Source organism: Danio aesculapii, chromosome 7 (assembly GCF_903798145.1).
Source record: "Danio aesculapii chromosome 7, fDanAes4.1, whole genome shotgun sequence".
NCBI lineage: Eukaryota > Metazoa > Chordata > Actinopteri > Cypriniformes > Danionidae > Danio > Danio aesculapii.
In genome coordinates, this window is record NC_079441.1 from 62,109,947 (window position 1) to 62,132,097 (window position 22,151).

A 22,151-nucleotide genomic window follows, 5' to 3' on the forward strand; every position below is an offset into this window, starting at 1 on the left:
GCATCTGTTAAGACAACGTTAGCACCTGTCAGCTTTAATTATAGGGAAAATTGGCAAATTTTGAGCTTTTGTCAGCTTATATCATCTTCCGGGATTAAAATAAATTTGGAGGTGTGTTAGAATATCTAGCCTATTCCATGCGTGTTCAATAAAATATAGGTCAGGAGAGGGTTTTCTTCAATGTCAAAAATATTAGTAATTTATTTGATACAAATGAATAATTCAATCAACAGACCTCCGGGTTACACCAATGCAATGCAAGAATTACATTTAGGTGGTGCGTAACAAAACCACATTTCCCTGACTCCATTATTTATACACAGTTGATATTAACAGGTAGAGTTTTGGTGTAACGTCACTTTTGTCAATCAAGTGACTGCAGTTTCTGCCGTCCTTCGGCTGTTGCACCCAAACATACTTCCTCTTTCTGCAACCCTTCTCTGCATATCAAAGCTGAACAGTTAAGTGCATCTTTAATATATTTCACAACTTCTACAAGCATCCAGCTCCTTGTGACATGACTTCTTGTTAGACAGAAGTATGCATGACAGTAATAAAGAAGAAGTATGTTTGGTTAATATATGGATCATACAAAAGAAAAAGATTTTTCCTTTTTCCCCACAGGCGGAATCAAAATCGCCGATCTGCCTTTCCAGCGGTGACGAGTCAGTTTCTCATTATTATTCATAGCAGAGATTTCTTATCCTATGAGAAGACCTTGCTGCTTAATTATTCATGAAAGCATGTGCTTCCCAAAGGCAAGGCATACCTGCCAAACTGTGAGACCGCATCCACGCACGGCACGCAGTGTTTAGCCGTTTATGAACGCTTGTATGTGTTTGTTTCCATGATCCACTGGGTTTGTTGCATGTTTTCCCTGCGATGCTGTCAGGGCTGATACAGCAAAGCTTTGGGTTTGCATCAAGCATTCTGTACAAAAATGGGAAAATGGTGGACTTTGTCTTTTATCAGTTGAGTTTGTTACCATTCAGACACATCGCCTATCTATGTGCTGCAGTGTTCGCCTATGTTTAAACAATGTCCCAACACAAATCGATTAAGTTAACTTCATTTGTTTTACAAATTTAAGTGGATTGAACATAAAACAATTAGGTTGTCCTAAAAAACTTTATAATTATTTAGTTTCATCTTACTTAAAATAAGTAATTTGAACAAGCAAGTCATTTTTTGAGTGTAGTATCAAAATAAAAACTCTTCTAAAAATGCAAAGGTTTATTAACCTTGGTGTATATGAATAGAAACAACAGTGAGTGTTAAGCTTCGCCATTGTCTGTGATACAGCAGGAAACCTGAGACATGCTCATGAATGCGAGCGAGGCAGTGATAAGAGCCGTGTGGTCATTCGAGATGTTTTTATCATCTCTATAATCCCCACGCTGAATGTATAGGGAGCGTTACCAGACTGTGAGCATGAAATGAATGATTTGGCTTTATCTTTAGCTTCTCTCGTGTTGTTTTCACAGCACAATTGAACTGTGTACTTTCTCAAAAGGTTCGAGGGTGCTATTTTCTTCAGGATGAAAAAAGCTAAAAGGGATAGTTCACCCAATGCTGAAAATTCTGTCGTGGTTTACTCGCCCTTCACTTCTTTTTCTAAATCTACTTCACTTTTTTTCTTCTGTTAAAGCAAAAGAATACCTTTTAAGAAAGGTGGAAATCATTGAGATAAACATCCATACATCTACCATGTACCAAGTCAGTCATCTTTCTTTAAAATATCATCTTTTGTGGTCAACCCTCATAAAGGTTTAGAACCATTTGAGGGTGAGTAAATACAGTAGTGAGTGGATTTTCATTTTTGTCAAAGCAAAAGTTTTCTGGTTTTGTAACCTGTATGAAATGAAGGCAAGGTGCAGTGTGTCCTGTTTGACCTCAGGAATTCCCACCTCCGCCATTCAAACACAAAACAGAAGCTGATTTGACAGAAGCCACTTTAGCGACCACAAACTCGTAAACAAAGAGGTCGCTGTTGTTTTGGGAGAAGGTTTGCCATCAGGAATAAATTGATAATTACTTCAAAAGAGAAGTTCAATTAGACATGGTATTGTTCAGAGGATGATATTGTGTCACTCATAAGTTATTGATTCTTATGGTAGTTAGTTACATAGTCTGCGTCTGAAATCGCATATTTCTATATTAGTATGTTAAAAGCAGCATGCAAGCTGTGTAGTATGTCTGAATTCATAGTATTCAAAAAGCAGTATGCGAAAAGTACCTGGATGACTTACTACTTCCGGCGTGATTCTGAAGTGTGCATCTGATGGACGCTATACTATCCCATTATGCCACATGAGAGAATTTATGAATTGGAGTGAAGCGACGCAACTGACGCGAGTGGGTCACTTGATATTAACAAATGGCGGATATAGTACGTCCAAACTCCGTTCATACTACTCGCATTCATACTGTATAGAATGTACTTTTCTAACAGTCGTGTAGTAAATTCAAATTCAAATGTAGAACCTACTTAAGTAGTAAGCAATTTTGACCTCAGCCATAGTTTGATTGACAGTATGACGTCTGATCGCGTCCTTCAGAACAGCCATAAAGAGGTCTCGTTCCCTTAGAGTGGGCATTAGCTTAGACAACTTGAAATGTTAAATTTTTTATTTATTTTTGTTTAATTTGAAGATTTAGAAACAATTTCAGAGAGAGTTGTTCAGTTTTATTGGGGATTCTAAATGTGAAATGTAAAGTCTGCGTGAACTGGAAGTTGCGGAGGCTTTTATTTCAGTATGTTAATGTTCTTAAACTAAATTGGCCGTAGTGTATGTGTGTGAATGAGTATGTATGGATGTTTCCCAGTACTGGGTTGCAGCTGGAAGGGCATCCACTGCGTAAAACATATGCAAAGTTGGTAAGTTGGCAGTTCATTCCACTGTGGTGACCCCTGATGAATAAAGGGACTAAGCCGATGGAAAATTAGTGAATGAATGTTAATGCACTTCCAGCTGAAACTGAATATTGAGTAGGGTCGGGGCTTTCCTTTTACATATCATTTCCTCATAGGTATCTAATGGCATGGTGTGGTTAAGAATGTTGTCATGCAGTTGCTATGGTAGCAGTCAAGTTGATGTCAACAGAGAAGGATTAACACTCCAAACTCAAATTTGATTGGATTACCAAGCTAAAAAAGCAGACTAACTTGCACAGATTAATTGTGCATCTTAAGAATAATAATGTACGCTAGCAGAATAAACATTATACATTTTTATTTGATGCATACTATCGTCATACAATGAGACAGGAGCTGCACTTGCATACCCGAGAAGCATTTCAAAATGTCCGCCAGGTGAATTAACTTGCCTTAAAGGTCCCATGAAGTGCTTTGAAATGTGCATTTTTTCGTAATCTCGTAATTTTGAGACTGAAATCTCACGTAATCTGACGTAATCTCAACTGAAATTTGAAGAGAGGGCGGGACATAGAGTAGCTCCTCCCCTTTTTAAAAGAAAACAGCCAATAGCGTTTTGTTTAATCACAGCTCTGTCAGTGAGCTTAAGCACATCAACTGAAAAGCAAATGAGAGGCTTCTTGAAGGGGGCGGGGTATTTGAGAAACTAGAGAGCATTTGATTGGTCAAGATTTGATGAGGAGCTGAAGTATGAGGTGACGTGAAAAAAAGATCCATTTAGACGGAAGTGACAACGTTGAACCAACCTTGTAAAAAGGTTCAGGATCTACGTTGTTGCTGGAGGTTGTCTCAACGGTGTCATTATGTTGGTATTGAAACGGCCGTTGCTTTAGGTTGTGCTTAGGCAGCATGGACGACCACTGTACAACATTTACTCATCATCAATGAATCAGTTTAAATTTTAACAGACCGTTCGGCAACTCATTCAACAACGACCGAGGAGACCTGAGTATATTGCTTTATTTCTTCTTGCTAAATAAGACTTTCAAGCTTTACAGTACATGTTGAAATCAGTTTTGTATCTTCTATTATCAAATTTTGGTATTATTTTGTACCACACTAGCTTATAGATATCATTGACGACTAACATGCTGATACTACCATCTAAAAAACTTTATTTTAATATCGCTGGACCTTTAAAGGGACTTTTTTTATTAGTCACATTGATTCAGTGAAAGCAGTTAATTCTGCTGTTTATTTATCAAACACTTGTGGGATTTGCTTGATTTTTTTTTTTTTTTCTTAGCGGTTATTTGGAGTTTCTTCGAGAGAGTTCCCTCAATATATATTGATTTCGATATCATATTGATTTATCACCCAGCCTTCATTTTAAAACAAAAATGTGTAGTTCAACAAAACTACTAAAGAAATCAACGCCATTTTAACAGTATATTTGTAGCTGATGCATCATTTTTACAGTCAGTAGCTCTGATATGTAGCACTGCCCTCTGTATGTATGTGTGTGTGTGTGTGTGTGTTTGAGTGAGTGAAACATGAACCATCTGTCCCGTGTGGATCTGGCGTGAGCAGGAACCCAACAGTGTGTGACAAGTGTTTTTCAGCAGGTTGTGTGTGCAGGCCTCAGCAAACTGCAGGAGCACAGACTTACAGCCATTCATCACCGCACCTCTGTCAGTTTGGCTCCACGCTGCAACTTATGTTAGATATGACAGAGCCCGATATTCTAGAAACGCCACTCATCTGGAAAACATACTGTACTGTAAGCTTTGTTGTAACTCAACTTGGATCCAGTCATCGCTTTGTTCTAGTTTCTTTGGTTTTCTAATTTGAATGTGTAGATTTTATTGACAATCAGATAAATATTTACTTTTTTATAAATATACATCATTTGTATTTGCTATTTTTTTCTCTTTGATATTTTTTTTTGTGTTTTCACATTTAGTTCACCCTATTATATTATTATTAATTTAAATAAAATGTAAAAAAATAATAAAAATTGAGTCTGTTTTATGAAAATGCATGAATGATAAATAAAATCAATCATATTTATTTTTATTTAATTTAATTTAATTTTGCTTAAGGTAACAATATAATTAAAACAAAATAAAATAAAATCGGCAGCAATAGCCAAGTGGCGTAGTGCGGCGACATATAGGAATATAACCCGAGTTCATTTCCTGGCTCGAAGTCCTTTGCCGATCCTTCCCCTCTCTCTGCTCACTATACTTTCCTGTCTGTAAATCTTCACTGTCCTATCACTAAAGGTGAAAACCCCTATAAAAATAATTATGAAAAAAAAGAATTAAATTACTCAAACTATATTATTTATATTTATTAAAATATTTAATAAATTAATTGATAATTTAATAAATAAATCTCTGAAACCATTTATGTTCATTTAAATAAAATAATATATTACAATTATTACATAATAAATAACATTAATTGAAACTAAATTTTTTTTAATACATTATAAAATATATATATTTTTACCTATTTCTCATATTTGATAATGAAATACTTTCATATTTATTTGCTATAACCTTTGTAATAAAAAATGATAAATAAAAAAAAGAAAAGAAATTTAAAAACTTTAAAAACTAAAACTTTAGTTGAAATCAAAAAGGAAAGGACATACAAAGAAGTCATTTCAGCTACAATTAACTATTAATGTTATTTTTAATAAAAGAACCATATACTGTAAATAACAGAAATATGAAAAGTTGCTTCATGTATTAAAACTAACATTAAAAATATTTTGACTAATTAAAAAAAAGAAAAGACAAAAAGCTAAAACTGAATAAACTGATTCAAGATGAACTATTTAAAATATACAGTGGGGAAAATAAGTATTGAACACGTCACAATTTTTTTTCATAAAACATATTTCTAAAGGTTACCCGGATATAGGTAACAACCAAATAAATCCGTATATGCAAAGAAAATAAATCAAATTCATTTACAAATGAAGTTATGTGTAATAAAATGAAATGACACAGGAAAAAAAGTATTGAACACATGAGGAAAGGAAGGTGTAGAAAGGCAGTGAAAGCCCAGACAGCAGCTGAAATCTCTCAGTAGTTATTCAGCAACCCTCTTCCCTTCATTATTGTAAATGAATATCAGCTGCTTCAGTCCAACATCTACATTAGCAGGAGGATAAAGAGGATGAAACCAGAGTGAACATTTCAGCAAGACAATGATCCAAAACACAGCCAAGGAAACTCTCAAATGCTTTCAGAGAAAGAAAAACAAGCTGTAGAATGGCCCAGCCAATCTCCTGACTTGAATCCAATAAAAAATACTAATTAAAGATCAGATCAGATATTCGAGACAAAAGCATCAAGATTTTTACACTTCGTTTAAGTCTGTGGAAAAACTCACACCTGAGCAATTCATGTGACTTCATTCTTCATATGAGAGGCGTCTATAAGCTGCTATCCCCAAAAAAGCCTTTTATATAATGTAATTTCATTTTTATTACACATAACTCATTTATCAGATTTTTTTTTGTTTTGTTTTATGTTTATGTTTGTATTGTTTGGGTTTTTACCAAAATCTGATTCCATGTCAACAGCTCCTTTAGAACTATTATTCCCAGGATATCACATGACATGTTTAATAATTATTTTCCCCGCTGTATACCGTAATATTTAAACAACACTAATGTTTATTTCAATAATAATGCTTTTTAAAATGATTTAAATAAGTCAATCAAAGCTATTAATTACAGTTTTATGCATGGCGTAATTAATCATATGCAAATAACTACATTTTCTTTTAGCATATGGAGAAAAAAATGCAATGCTTATGAAATATACATCAACTAAATGTTTTGTTTTCAAGTATTGAATCAGAGCAGACAGACTGAATGATTCTCCTGCATATGCTCTTGTTATTGAGATGATCTACGTCTTGTTTATCTTCTCCGAGATCAAATAACCTCATTTACTAATGGGAAGCCTTTGGAGGTTTCGCATTTTTCCTCTGGCCATTAGGAGGTACATATTTTAACCACATCCCGATGTTTGGAGGTATTTTTAGAATTGAAATCAGTCTGATTGAATCATGCCGTTTTTTGAAGTGATTAATGGCGCTAGATTATAGACATTTAAAGTGCCGTTTCTCCAAAGAAACAAGTTAATTGGTTTCTCATGCACATGTTCGTTTTGTTTGTTTGCTTCTCTTCTTAGATTCTCCACAGTTCCTGAAGAAACCTGTGAATGTGTTTGCTCATGAAGCCTCAGACGTCATCTTTGAGTGCGAGGTGTCAGGCTCACCTTCTCCCACCATCAAATGGGTGAAAAATGGCGACGCTGTCATCCCCAGCGATTATTTCAAGATCATTGTGAGTTGCCAGTTGGGATGTTACTTACCACCAATTGCTATGATCGATCATTATTTAAGTTAATTTAATCAATTAATCATTAATGTTGCTGTAAATGTTTGACTCTTCTAAAAGCTTTAAAATACCATAATATGTTTATGATATTCAGGGCTTGACATTAAATTTCTTGGTCACCAGCTACTGTGGCTAGTAGTTTTTCAACATTATTAGCCACTCACCATTTTTACTTTTATTGATTGTCGATTGATTGTTTGCATCCCTAATTAGCTTTACACAATGCTGGTGTCCTTTTGCCATAAAAAAGTTATGTTGTTTCTTTAAACAATACACTGTAACCACTTCAGGATGACGCAAATGTTCTTGTTTGCGTCTTTTAGAAGGAGCAGAACCTGCAGGTGTTGGGACTGGTCAAGTCAGATGAAGGTTTCTATCAGTGTTTAGCTGAGAATGACGCTGGCAACGTCCAGTCAAGTGCTCAGCTGGTCATATTGGATCAAGGTATGTCTAAGAATGAATGATATTGTCATTATTATCATCCTCCACTTGTTCCAAACCTGTTAGTGTTTCTTTCTGCACATATATATATATATGCTGAATATATATATATGCATATAAGATATGCTGAAGAACGCTGAAGAACGCTGAAGAGCAGCCATTGACATTCATGGTGTTTTTTGTTCAGATTTTTTATCTTTTCCTTTGTAAACCCTGCTGAAAAATTTTGATAAAAAGGTGGTAGCTAGTTTAAACAGTTTCCAGGGTCTCGTTTATAAATGTGGCATACTCACAAAAATATGGGTAGTAATGTGCATACGGCACTTTCAATTCAAAGGTGTGATCTATAAAAAACAAACTTGACCGGGGAATGTGCGCAGCTCTAAGTAAACTTTAAGTAAACATATTCCAATTAAAATATTGGCCTATTTGAACCACTTTAAATCATCATATGAGCTATAATCATTAAACAAATGAGTTAAAATATATTCTTGTGTACATTCACTTTTACGTAAATTTTATGAAATTGGTGCCCCAAGATGGTCATTTATGATCAGTAGCTACTTAGATTATCAGTAACGAAGCTTCAGTTGTCGAGGTTGAACATTTCAAGATTTTTAGAGCAGTAAAACTTGGAGCTTGACTCTAGGCCTGGAACAAACCACTTTAGGGGCCGATCTGAACGAACACGTTTTTCGCGTTGAGAGGCTTATCTTTTGAATAGTTTACTTATGGGCATGAGCGTTTTGCTTGCTGCTTATGCACCCTGCATGCCTCGCATTTTAACCGCCTGCTGCGCCTCGCGTTTTTGCCGTTGCGCGCTGTGCGCTCTCTGTTGAAGAAAGGCCAAGCAGAAAAAGTGCATTAAGTCAGTCGAGTCTTTTTCATTCTCCAATCAAATAAAAGCAGAGGTGGGGTTTCCGTTGAGGTGACAGCATTGTTTGTGTTGTCAAGACGACTACGAAGACTTTTAAAGATGGAGGAGAGACTGGTGGTCACTGTTTCAAGTTATCCAGATCTGTATTAGTTTACAAATCTTGATTATCACAATATTATTAAATATTATAATTATAACAACATCAACAGCAGCACTTTTGAACAATACGCAGCTGATTCAGTTAGTGACTGATTCCTAGTGACATAAAAAAGCAATCTTTAACAACAGAACTAGTGACTTCAGTAAACAAGACATGGCTTTCAAAGCAATGTGTTGTTGTTGTTTTAGCTCCGCAAACCTTTCCTTTGTTGCATCATTACAATTTTATTTCTATTCTATTCTTACAATATTATTTCTTTCTATTTCATTTGATCATGTTTGAAAGTCATGTACAGTAGAGGTTCTGTTCTCTTTTCTTGATGCGCAATATACTGTAAGAAAAAATAGCAGATTCTTACACCCTGACACCCATTATTGATTAAGCATATGTTAGGTCTTTAGTCCAAAATACACTAAGCCAACAGTCGCACACACTCAGTGTTCATGGTAGTTCTTTGATGTCAGTTTGGTATCTCCTGTTTTTTTTCTGCAGTGAAGTTCTTATTTGAATTTTGGTAAATTCTGCCAATGTTTAAATCTCATTCTCATCTCATTCACAATTTGTCATAATAGTGAATTTAGTGTTACAGCTAAATCACAACGTGGAGAACTTGATGAGAACTTCAACATTAGATTTTATTAGATTTATTTATGAATGTAACTGAAAGTATAGTGGTTGAGTCTAATGTTGGCGGAAGCCAGGTGCATGATGCCATCTGCTGCAGTCTCTCTCTGGCAGAGCCACCTGTTCTCTGTGTGTGTGTGTATGCGTGTGTGTGTGTGTGTGTGTGTGTGTGTGTGTGTGTGTGTGTGTGTGTGTGTGTGTGTGTGTGTGTGTGTGTGTGCGCGTGTGTGTGCGTGTGTGTGTGTGTGTGTGTGTGTGTGTGTTCTCTCACAGGCATGTGTGCAAAAGAACTAGAGTTTAATGTAACTTGAGTGTAAGTTAAAATTGATTTATATTGAAGAAGGTGGTGGTATTATTTATTATATGCATATTTATATTTGTTTTATTAAAAACAAGCTTAGATTTGTCCACCTGTCAGGTTTTAGACCATATGGGACATAGCATGTGTATTTGGATAAAACTGGTAGTTTTTTTGACCACACTTTGGAAATTAGAACTTTGGAAATTAGAACTGAATTTAGAAATAGTTTTGAAACAAATCTTTGCGCTTAACAAACAAAATTAATTATGTATAGGCTAAACGATATCTGTGCGTACAACACGTTTTCCTATCCATGAGAGTAAAAGCGAAAGTAAAGAATGAGGAGGCTCATCTCTCATTCTCACGCTGTAGATGGTCTGTTTAACTGTTTTCACTCTAGTGAAGCGTTCAGTTTTTCTACTTACAAAATCGTCATGGTTTAGTCTCAAAACACACCTATAACTCATTAAGAAAATAAGCTCAACCCTGTTAGACCATGCGCCGCGGCGCAAAGTGGATTTTTCCATCCTTAAAATAGCAAAGGTGGATTCTGACACGCCCTTAATCAGTTTGTGCCCTGTGCTTTGCACTTTGCGCATGGATCGTCAAAATAGAACCCATAGTGTCCTTATAATCCATGAATAGCATGTTTAAAGGGCACCTAGGTTACCCCTTTTTCCACAATTAATAAAAGTCTTTTTTTTGTCTCCAGAATGTGTCTGTAAAGTTTCAGCTCAAAACACCCATCAGATTTTTTATTATACCTTTTATGAGATTCTATTTTATACATTTTTGCACCAGGAGGCTGTTTTGTTGTACTGCACCTTTAAGGCTAGTCCTCCCCGCCCACCGTTTCTACGTGCCTTTCAGCGTGCCTTAATCTCCTCCCTCGGCTGCCTCAGACAACAAACAGACATAAAGGAAGCAGATCTCACGTAGCGTTTGTGAGAAATACTATAGTAAGAACTTTACCAATGTGTATTTGATGCATTTGTTGTGTTGAGTCAACTTAACGATGAGTCGCACACAATGTCGTTACAAAGTTCACGCGCACACACACACAGATACACACACACGCAGCGCAGCAGACACACACACACAGACAGACAGAGCGCGTTTAGCTTTGCACTCTTTTTGCACGCATATGTGACAGGATACAGGTTAATCTCCACTGCTGTGTGGATATCTGTAATGTTAATGTACAAAATAAAGCTGATTTAACGTCCACAAACCGGGATTGAAGCGTCTTCCTTTATAGTTCTGACACGTGGCTATGCTGATGAAGTAAATCTGAAGTAAACCCATGCACTGTTTTAAAAACATTTTAAACATGTGAAACTTACTCTTGATCACATTTGATGATGATTGATGATCCTAGCAAACTGAACAGACCTTTTATTCCCGGCTGCTTTGTGCTCGTCCTCTCTGGTTGATATGATTATACACGTGACTACAGGGACATGCTAATAGGCGCAGCTGTCAATCAATTCGGTGGGCGGAGGGACCGCACTCCTATGTAAAGTTGCGGTCGGTCTGAAAACCGCACCAATTGGTCCACCGTTCTTGTGTTGTTAAATTGGAAAAAAAAGCACTGAGTGTGTTTATATCACCCCAATATGATGGTCTATCCACTATATCTACACATATGTCTGTCCAAACAGCTTGAAAAGTAGATTTTTCACCATAGGTGCCCTTTAAATTACATATGCATGAAGCAAAGTGTACACAGACATAACCATAACATTAACAGGAAGGAAATAAGAGTGTGTGGTTAATCTGTCTATCAGAGATGCTAGTTGAAGTTATGTATACTAATACTGTAGAATCATCAATAATAACAGCAGGTAGATGGAAATAAAAATCAAATGAAGTAAATCATTTATTTCAAAATACCCTCATGTCAATCCTCAGTTATTTCTTTATGTAGTCACTTAGAAATCCAATCTTGCGGACGTCTTAACATGATGGAGTAAAAGCACTTGAATCAGTGAATCAGTTCTGTGTGAATGATTCCTGAAATTACAATGTTTGACACCATAGTAACCATAGCAACATTCTGACATCTTGCAGGTTTCAGTATTGTTGAGCAGAGTAGCATTACAGCAAGCAGACCCTCATTGTGTTTTGCAGTTTTAACACCATCGGCAAAGGTGTCATATTTTGCACATACATATTTGGAAGGCTACTACTTAGAACTCTCCATTGTATAACTTTTTAAATACTCGTCATTGTCTGCCAGGGCATAAATCTAAAGCTTGATTTGAGATACCATTCCTGTGCAACCAAAAATTGACAATATATAGTTCTCTTCAACTCCCTGTCCCTAAATATAAGCTAGGCAGTAGAAATAGCGATGATTGCCTTGGCAACTATAAAAGATTTAGTTCCAGCCAGCTATTAGAGTGATAGTGAATGCACATATTGAGTGTCTTCAGATTGTGGAGTTGTTTCTGTGATACAAGTATCTTTCTGAGATGAAGCCAGTGTCTCTGTGGGGCTTTTCTGTACTCTTTGCTCCTCTCATACGAAATGGCCTGTAAACACTTTATTTTGGCAGGCTTTTGGGCTTGTTCTTGTTAAAGCTGCTAGACAGGTCTGATTGGAGGCTTTTTTTGAAACCTCGGTTCCCACTGCCATCTGGACTAGCACATGGTGAATAGGGAAACATGGTTGCTTATCTTCGCTTATTGTTAGAGCTGATTGCTGAGTTTATTAAGTTACAGACAGGGAGTTTGTGGCACAGTCTGTAAAACTCGCTCATTATATTTAGTTTTTGTAAGGGAATTTATGCTCCCATACTCATTAGTGTAGCGCAGCATTGTGTTTCTGCCGTAGCCACAATGCTCTAGAGTTGACGTGCTGTGATTACCTCGAGCACAGATTTAATTGCAGAGATTTTATGCAGATTTGCTCATCATCTTTATATTAAAGAGCACAGAAAAGTTATGGATTGCGGTGGGAAGGAATTCATGATTACAACTGGTAAAATACTTGGCAACAGCCTAGAAACAACTCAAAATGGCTAGCCATTATACACTGGAAGTTGAAAATTGCCCTGCTAAAAATTTACAAAATGCAGTTGTTGCTAGATCGGATATGGTTGCGGCTGGACGTTAACAAGAATAATTCATATTATTTATTAAATTTCCCATTTATTGTATTTTATTACTGTCTACCCTCACCACAACCCTAAACCCAACCATCACAGTAATGTAAAAACAGAAGTTGTACCGAGTATTATTTATGATATCTATTAAATTACCCAATAAATAGTATTTTTTAACGCCAACACCCACCCTAACCCTAAACCCAACCATCACAGTGCTGTAAAAATATGAATTATTGTTATTCAGTGCCATAAAAAATGATGCTATTTTGATGTGCATATCGCACTTCTGGCCGGCCGGGTATCCGATCTAGACTGAACCACAAAACACCTTCAATGTTTTTACATTAGCTTGTATCTTGGGTTCTTGCAGTATTTACACTGTTATTTCTCTGAAATATGACATAATTGAACCAGGAGACTGTGGGCTATATTTTAAGGACCTAAGTGCATGGTCTGAAGCAGGGCTATTCAATTGGCAGCCCGCGGGTCAAACTTGGCCCCCGAGCAAGGTTGTTTTAGTTAACGAAAACTAACAAAAAAACGAAAACTAAAATTTAAAATAATTTTCATTAACTGAAATAAAAATAAAAACGAGAGTTTTTAAATAAAAACTAGAACTAACTGAAACTGTATTGTGTATGCACAAAACTAACTAAAATGATAGCAAAAACGTCCTTCGTTTTCGTCTTTGTAAATGTATTTAATACATAATCTTACTGTAAGCCTTTTAGAAGTAAATCTATTTACTTGGCGCTGCAGGTGTTTGACTGTACGGCATATCAGAGTCTGCAGTCCTGCTGCCATTGGCCAGATCGAGCTGGTTCTCCTCCAGTCAACCCTGCTGTTGCTCCCACAACAAAAACAACGAGTGGACATGACCGCAGCACGGTGACAGCATTAAATACAGAGACTTAAAATTATTACTTAAACACCTTTGTGCCCAATAATGCCAACAAATCTTTTTAACCGGATCTTCTAAGCGAACGGGTTGAACTAGTTCACCAAATCGAACTGAATCATTTTAAACAATTTGCGCCTCCAGTAAGCACTCTTATCCACAAACTACTTACTTTTTAACATTCCAAATACCCCCTCTGACTCGATATAGAACAATATATGCTGTTATTCAATTATTAAAATAGTACGCTGAGATCAGATTTCAGAAGCGATGAACTGATAGTACTGCACATGTGTGATTTAGCAGATGGTGAACCGAACACGCACAGTACGTGACAGCCTACTGAGACTGAATTAAACTTGAACAACTGCTGCAGGTAAAGCGAGAGCTTGAATGAGAGAGTCTGGCAAAAAAACGTAACGTTAAGTTTATTTTAAAAAACAGAAAGTCGTAATGATTCCTAAAGTGAATCATGCTTCAGTTAATTGGGTTGCAAAACGTAACTGTAAGAAATTTTTCAGATCATTGTGATGTTTTAACTGACTGAAATGATGTTTGCCGACTACATGTTTTTGAAATGTTGAGTCCAAACATGGGAAGATTGTCACAAAAGACTCTCAATCACGTTAAAGATCTGAACTTTCCATCACTACTGTGTATCTAACCTCAGAAGCAGCCTTGCACACATATTTAACTTAGGGCTGCTATTTTGTGGGGTGCTGTACTGTATTCGAATTTGATGATGGGTAGTGGTAGATGGTAGTGATCATGTGTCCTCTGAATACAGGTTTTTAAAAAATTTATCTTTAGTTGAGTTTTTATTATACAATATTTATTCTAATGATTTTGACCTAACAAATATCCTTATTTAGAAAAAAACAACTAAAACTAACACTGAAACTAATAAGAACTAAACTAAAACCAAGCCATTTTAAAATATAGAAACTAATAAAACTAGTAAATCTACCTATAAAAAATAATTAAAACGAACTGAGTTTAAAAACAAAAAGTCAAAACAAAATAAAAACTAAAACTAATGAAAAATCTAAAACTGTTATGAACTTGCCCCCGAGGCAATTTAATCCGGCCCTCCAAATAGGTTAGTGTGACCATCAAAAATAAATTTAGTTCAATTGAAAAACAGTCGATATAGTTATGAAGTGATGTGCGTCTGTTCAATACAGCACGAACTGCAGTTGGAGGCTGCGCAGAGTGTGAGTCACCTGACATTAAGCGAGTGGCGCAAGGAGCCGAAAACATTTGGATATGTTTGTAGAAAAGGCCTTTTGTTCAGTGCACTGATATCTTGTTAGGGATGCAATGATTAGCCAATTTCACTATTAACCGCACTTTAATTCATCACAGGTAATTAATATTAAAGGCTTCTTTTTTTCAGTTTATTCATGACAATTTGCATTTGTATGTTGTTATTATTATTATTGTGAGTATTATTTATTACATGCAAATTATAATTGCTTTAATTAAAACAAGTTTAGATTTGTCCACCTGTCAGGTTTTGAAGATGTCTGCATCACAAAATCCCCAAAACAACTTCTCTAATCAGGGAAAGAATACTATAAGCAATTACACGGCCATTAGAAAAAATCCTTAGTGTTGTCCCTGTATAAGTCTAAAATTGAATTCTTGATGGTGCTAAAAAGTGACTTGATGAAATCTGCAGAAACCTGTTCATCACCACAGCTATTACTATGTAAGGGACAAAGTTGTTGAATAGAAGCATTGAAAAAATGTTTTCAGTGCAATATGATGTGAAATTTGGGTTAGCACAAGTATTAGTCATATAGCTGTGTAAGATCAGGACGTGACCTGACAGTTTGATGCTGTCTCGCAGTTTAAGCTTGTTGATGTTCCCTTGATTCATTTTAATTCCACATTTGCATGTGAATGCTTGTTTTTTTTCCTGCCAGTGACTTATGATTAATATTATTATTAGGAATTCATGAGAACTGGATTATAAGTTCTTTCTGTTTCCTGTAACTGGTATTTTTTATTTCCAACGTTTTTTTTAATGATTTTTAAAGTTTTAATCTGCAGGTTTGTGTGTGTGACAGATGAAATGACGGAGTGATGAAAAGCCATCTGACAGCTTCAACACTCATGTGGGCTGATGACTGCTTGAGTATAGTTGTTACCAGGACCTAAAATTAACACTTGCAGTACACAAGATCCGTATAGAAATCTGCATTATGCCTTATTTATACTGCGTGAATGTGTAGTGGGAGCTCTGTGATTGGTTGGTTTGGTAGCATGTTTAACAAGTAAATCAAATCCCGTGGTATTGCTGTGTGAAAGGTGCTGATGCTTCTTACCAGTCATTCATTCTGATTCTGAAAATGCAGAATGTTTTAGCATTATTATCAGGTTGTAATGTTTATTTTTTTATTTAAATGATTTGATTATAATATAATAATATTTTTTATTATTATTATTGTTGTTGTTATTATTATATTAATATTATTATAATACTTATTTGTTGATTTAATATATAGAATTGGTTTATTATTATTATTATATTAATTTTATTAAAATACTTATTTATTGGTTTAATTTGTAAAATTTGTCTATTATTATTATTATGTCGATTTAAACCATTATTCTTTTATCGATTAAGAAATTATTTATAGTTCAACAGTGTTATGCTTATTTGTTTGATTTATTTAATTACTATATCATGATTACAACTAACAAGTAAAATACTTGTACATTTTTATTTAATTTATTAAATTCATAGTAATAATAATAATTATTATTATTATTATTATTATTATCATCATCATTATTAGTATTACTGTTATTATACTTTACATCAATTCAGTACTATTTTAATAATATTTAGTTGTTGGTTTAATTTGTAAAATTGGTTTATTATTATTATTATTATTATTATTATTATTATTATTATTATTATTATTAATTATATTTTACATGAATTCAGTAGTATTTTAATATTTATTTGTTGATTTAATTTGTATAAATGGGTTATTACACATTACACTGTGTAATAATCTGGAAACAGCAATCTAGTGCTCTGTGACTGGGTACATCATAAAACTAGCTATTTACTTTGGTGAAATGACTTTTCTTGATTCTCAGTCAGAACAATTCCTCCGAGTACAGTTTAATGTCAACTAAATCACGCCAATATTCCTAGCGATGAGTGATGAATCTTGTAAACAAAGGCAAGATGTGGAGCAGCTTGAAGGCTCTTTCTGTGGCCATAAATAAGTGAAGTGTATCTGCTGTGCTGTTCCTCGCGTCTGGCACACAGGCCCAGTTAAAGTGTCATATGAACACAGGCAGAGGGCCTCTACGGAGACATGCTATTTATGTTTTATGGCACCACAGACTCCTCAGCTGAGATATAAACACAAATATCAACCTAAATCAGCATTGTATGTTCTCATCTACTCCATCACACAATCTCAGACCCACACACTGAATCTCAGTTTTCTACAACACATAGCTGGCGCGTGCAGAGTCCAGAAATAACCAGAGCATAAAACTAATATTTGGCACACCTGATATGTGTGTGTGTGTGTGTGTGTGTGTGTGTGTATATATATATATATATATATATATATATATATATATATATATATATATATATATATATATATATATATATATATATATATATATATATATATATATATATGTAATTTGATTACAGTAAAACCCAATAAATGAAGAGAACTCATACCAACTGAGTACTGTAAAACCCAATAAGTTAAACCGATTGAGGAAACTGATTGCTACGAACCATTTAAATAACAAAAATAATGAATCTATATGAGTACTGGGAACTTACTTTACTATATGAGTACTGTGAACTTAATTACATTTATGTTGAAGTGATGAGGTATTTAATTAACTCATTACCTTCAACACTGAGTTCAAAACTATTTTCAAATGAGTACAATTAACTTTCAGTAAATTCTGAGTTAACCACACTCATTTCACTTCATAAAGTTGACTGTTGGTTTGTTGACTGTTTGTGTGTGTGTGCGTGTGTGTGTTTGTGTGTATATGTATATAGACATGTTTCTTTTCGTTCTGCTTAATCACGTGCCACAAAAAAAGATATATAAAATAAACGAAACAATATGATGTTTTTTGACTGCTTTCTTTAGTAACTACATTACACAATACTTGTACTTTTACTTTCAGTACTTGAGTAGTAAATTTGGAAATAAACTACTTGCAATACAAAAAAATGTTGAATACTTTAGTATTTCCACTTAAGTATGGTGCTTAAAGAGCACTTCAACTTCTACTCAAGTCACTTTTTGATAGAGCGCTTGTACTTTTACTTAAGTCTGGGTCTCTAGTACTTTATACATCTCTGGCTATTGGTGAATTGTGTAAGCTAAATTGGCCTAATGTATGTGTGTGAATGAGAGTGTATGGGTGTTTCCCAGTGATGGGTTGTAGCTGGAAAGGCATCTGCTGCATAAAACATGTGCTGGATAAGTTGGCAGATCATTCTGCTGTGGCAAACCCTGATTAATAAAGGGACTAAGCCGAAAAGAAAACGAATGAATGAAAATAATAACTTAATGTGTTACTCACAATTTTAAAAAGTGCTATCTCCTGTGCTAACATTGGAGGAGTAAGGACTAATATCTTCATTATATGGACTCACATAACAAACGGGACTGAAGAGCATATCAGAAAATCAGTTATTTAGCTGACGGATGTGATCTTGATGGCAGACGGAGGTTTAGCAGGTGCAGGAGGGCCGGGGGCCGGTGTTTGCTGACCCCGAGGGCCACTAGAGCTGGCCAGAGAGTCTTGGGCATAGACGTACAGTAATGACACGGCAGATGGGCATCTGTCTACCCAGCAACCACAGAGGAAGTCCCCTGCCAGCGTCACGCTGCGCCCCATAATCATGAGCTCTGGTGCAGTGCAGGACATCCCGCCGCGGTACCCGTGCCTCCCCCTAGATGTGCCCCTGTGCTCTGGCTTTCATCTTTTAGACTCTGGAAGCAGGACGTCCCGGGTGTCTCCCATCACGTGAAAGAGCTGTTTTAATCTCTACAGGGGTGTTGATGGCCTTTAATCCATCATCCTCTCATATTCATGATGTTTACTTTGAAGAGATCCACTGCTGTCACCGCCGCAGTTCAGAAAGCGCTGCGGGATGGGCGTATCAACGCAGAACAATCTCAAAGGCCATCATGTGTTTGCGGGTGTTGAATATTATAGTAGTTCTGCTCCTTAAAAAAAAGTGTCTGCTTTTGTTTCCTTCTCTAGCTTTGTCTTTGTTCGTGGCTACAGAATAACAGTACATTAATTTGTTACAAATAATTCGTTTATAGTAATAGTAATAGATTGTATTGTCAGGACATTTTCATTCATAATGTAGTGCAATATTGTACACTACAGTATTGTTAGATCACACTCTCCATGCCAGATACAGTAAATAAGATCTAATCCCGGGTGCCAGATCCTGTCAGAAAATGTCTGTTTCTCTGGGTATCCAGACAACAAGTCAGCTGAGCCGCTCGATCTTTAAATCTGTTAAACAGTATTCAACTAAATTAACCATCTACTATCAGAATGACCAAAATGGCTCTTTTGGTCACAAAAGTTTGATTCAATGATTTATGCTATGAGGCTAAATGGATTTAAAAATGGTAAAACTAAATGGTTGATCTCTGGGTGACTTGTAAAATTACTATTTAAAAAAATAAACTTAATAATAAAGTATGTGGTCCTTTAGCTTTAATGTTAACCACACCATGAGTCTATACAAGCACTGTTAAATTAGGCTTTTTTTGACCACCTCTTCGTCCATCCTCTTCAAAAACATACGAAATGTATTGTATGTAACTTCATATCTCAAGACACCTCCTCCTCCTTGTTTCTGTTTGTTGTCATAGAGCTGGCAAAACTGACAGTTGGAGGGGCGTGGTTAAAGATTTAACCATGCCCAATACCTCATACAGACGTCATATGACAACTTATTCGAGAACAAACTGCAAGTGCAGTTTCAGATTTCCATTAAAGATTACAAGGGCAAAAATTGTGTTTTTTTTTTCTTAAAAGGGTGGTCCACTACGATATCATATTTTAAACTTTAGTTGATGTGTAATGTAGCTGTGTGAACATAAACAGCATCTCTGAATGGAAAATGCTCCAAGTTCAATGCAAAGGGAGACCTTGGTTTTTACAGAGTTAGCTTAGCAAAGCCTACAATAAACGAATTTTGGGGACTACAAAAAAAATATTTCCGGGCCTGTGAGATCACAAACGCACTTTTACCGCGCACACACACTGCGCAGCTAAGGGGCGTGACCAGAGGCGCTGTAATATTACAGTAGCGAGAGCTAAACGTTGCTATAATCACAGAGCTTCTGTTTCTGGGCTTCCAAATGACACAACACAAAGACAGAAGTGCTAACAGTTCAATATTAATTATATTAATTATGTTCCAGAGAATTATAAGATATATAGCAAGTATGATTTGACAAAACACAGCTTCCAGAATCTCTCCCAGTTCAGTGCTGGATTTGGTTAAAATCTCCTCAAATAGAGCAGCTCCAACAAGCAGAAGCTGTGGACTCACAACCTGTAAGTGTTTTTATTTGTTAAAATTGATTATGACATGCACAGTGTCTTGCCTTATTGGTGACGTGGAGCCGTTCCGCGAATCGCAGCACATTATGACACATGACCACTCAGAGTCACTTGAGGACAACCAAGCCTTAAAATTACATTCTGGACCTCCTCTTTAATGACTTGCACAGATGAATTGTTCACCAGAAAACAAGTAATGTGAGCTAACAAAATCAATATGGTTAGTTTTGATTTTATGTGTGACTTAAATCTTAGCGCTCTATTTTAATAACCCAGGCGCAAAGTCTAAAGCACATGGCCCAAAAGCATTAAGGGCATGTTCAAATCTACTTTTGCTATTTTAAGGATGGAAAATACGCTCTGCGCCCCAGCGCATGGTCTAACAGGGTTGTGCTTATCCTCTTAATGGGTTATAGGTGTGTTTGAGCATAACGTGCATTAAACCAATCAGAGTTTCATTTCCCATACCCTTTAAGAGTCAGTTACATCGCGATATGGAAAAACTGAACTCTTCACTAGTGGGAAAACTGTTAAACAGACCATCTGCAGCTTGAGGATAAGGAATGAACATCCTCCATTCGGCCTCTTTATTTTTTCTTTACTTTTACTCTTTACTTCACTCCTTTCGTGCAGTAAGGAAACGGTGTTGTACTCACTCCACTGAAGTCATCTATTAGCCAACATATTTAATTTTTTTTGCTAAGTACAAAGATTTGTTTTAAAACTATTTCTAAATTCAGTTTTTATTTGCAGCAAACGAATAAATGAACAGTAATAATGAAGTGTGGTCAAACAACTGAGTTATATCCAAACACACATCCTTTTCTTATGCCCCATATGGTGATACATACGTCTCCAAAACCCCACAGGTGGATAAATCTTAACTTGTTTTAATCAAAGCAAAATAAATATGCATATAATAAATAATACTCACAATAATAACATTATACAAATGCAAATTGTTATGAATAAACCGAAAAAGCCCCCTGAGATGAGGCATGAAGGTAGTGGTTTTTATATCTATGTAGAAAATAATCATTTTTTTAACATTTTAATCCTTTAATTGTTTTCATATGTAACAATATTTGTGTGTTGCTGTACATCCTGTGTGTATTAAGCAACGTGAAAGCGTTTGAATCAGCTTTTAGTTGGTCAGGTATGCAGTCTATTTCAGTTCATCAAAATAGCAACGTGCCAATAATGCGCCTTAACACACCTCCTTTTTAGACTGGAACACCCATCAGTCCACAAAGGGGTGCAAATGGATTTACTATTTAAACAGCATGATACAAAGTCTTATTTGTTTTATTTTGGATAGGTTAAAAGCAGTTTTTAATTTTTTGAAACCATTTAAGGTCAAAATTATTAGCCCCTTTAAGCTATATATTTTTTTGATAATCTACAGAACAAACCATCGGTATACGATAACTTGCCTAATTAACCAAACTTACCTTAACCTAACCTAAATTAACTGTCTAGTTAACCTAATTTACCTAGTTAAGCTTTTAAATGTCACTTTAAGCTGTATAGAAGTGCATTGAAAAATATTTAGTCAAATATTATTTACTGCCATCATGGCAAAGATAAAATAAATCAGTTATTAAAACTATTATGATTAGAAATGTGTTGAAAAAATCGAGGAAAAATTGGGGAAAAAATAAACAAATAAACATTGGGGCTAATAATTCAGGGGGGCTAATAATTCTGACTTAAACTATGTGTGTCTATATATATATATATATATATATATATATATATATATATATATATATATATATATATATATATATATATATATATAATATTGGCCATCAACAGGAGACAACTTGGGAAAACATAT

The 22,151-nt window shown here is 35.4% G+C and overlaps 1 protein-coding gene across 7 annotated transcripts in view; it reads left to right on the top strand.

The window, feature by feature from the left end:
• The window catches only part of neo1a (neogenin 1a), a 304,905-nt gene that overhangs the window by 208,110 nt on the left and 74,644 nt on the right, over nt 1-22,151 (top strand). For all 7 annotated transcript variants that reach the window (XM_056462293.1, XM_056462295.1, XM_056462296.1 and 4 more), the window contains exons 6-7: nt 7,090-7,244; nt 7,622-7,742. In XM_056462293.1, the coding sequence (XP_056318268.1) occupies nt 7,090-7,244; nt 7,622-7,742 (276 nt within the window). The remainder of the gene's footprint in view (nt 1-7,089; nt 7,245-7,621; nt 7,743-22,151) is intronic.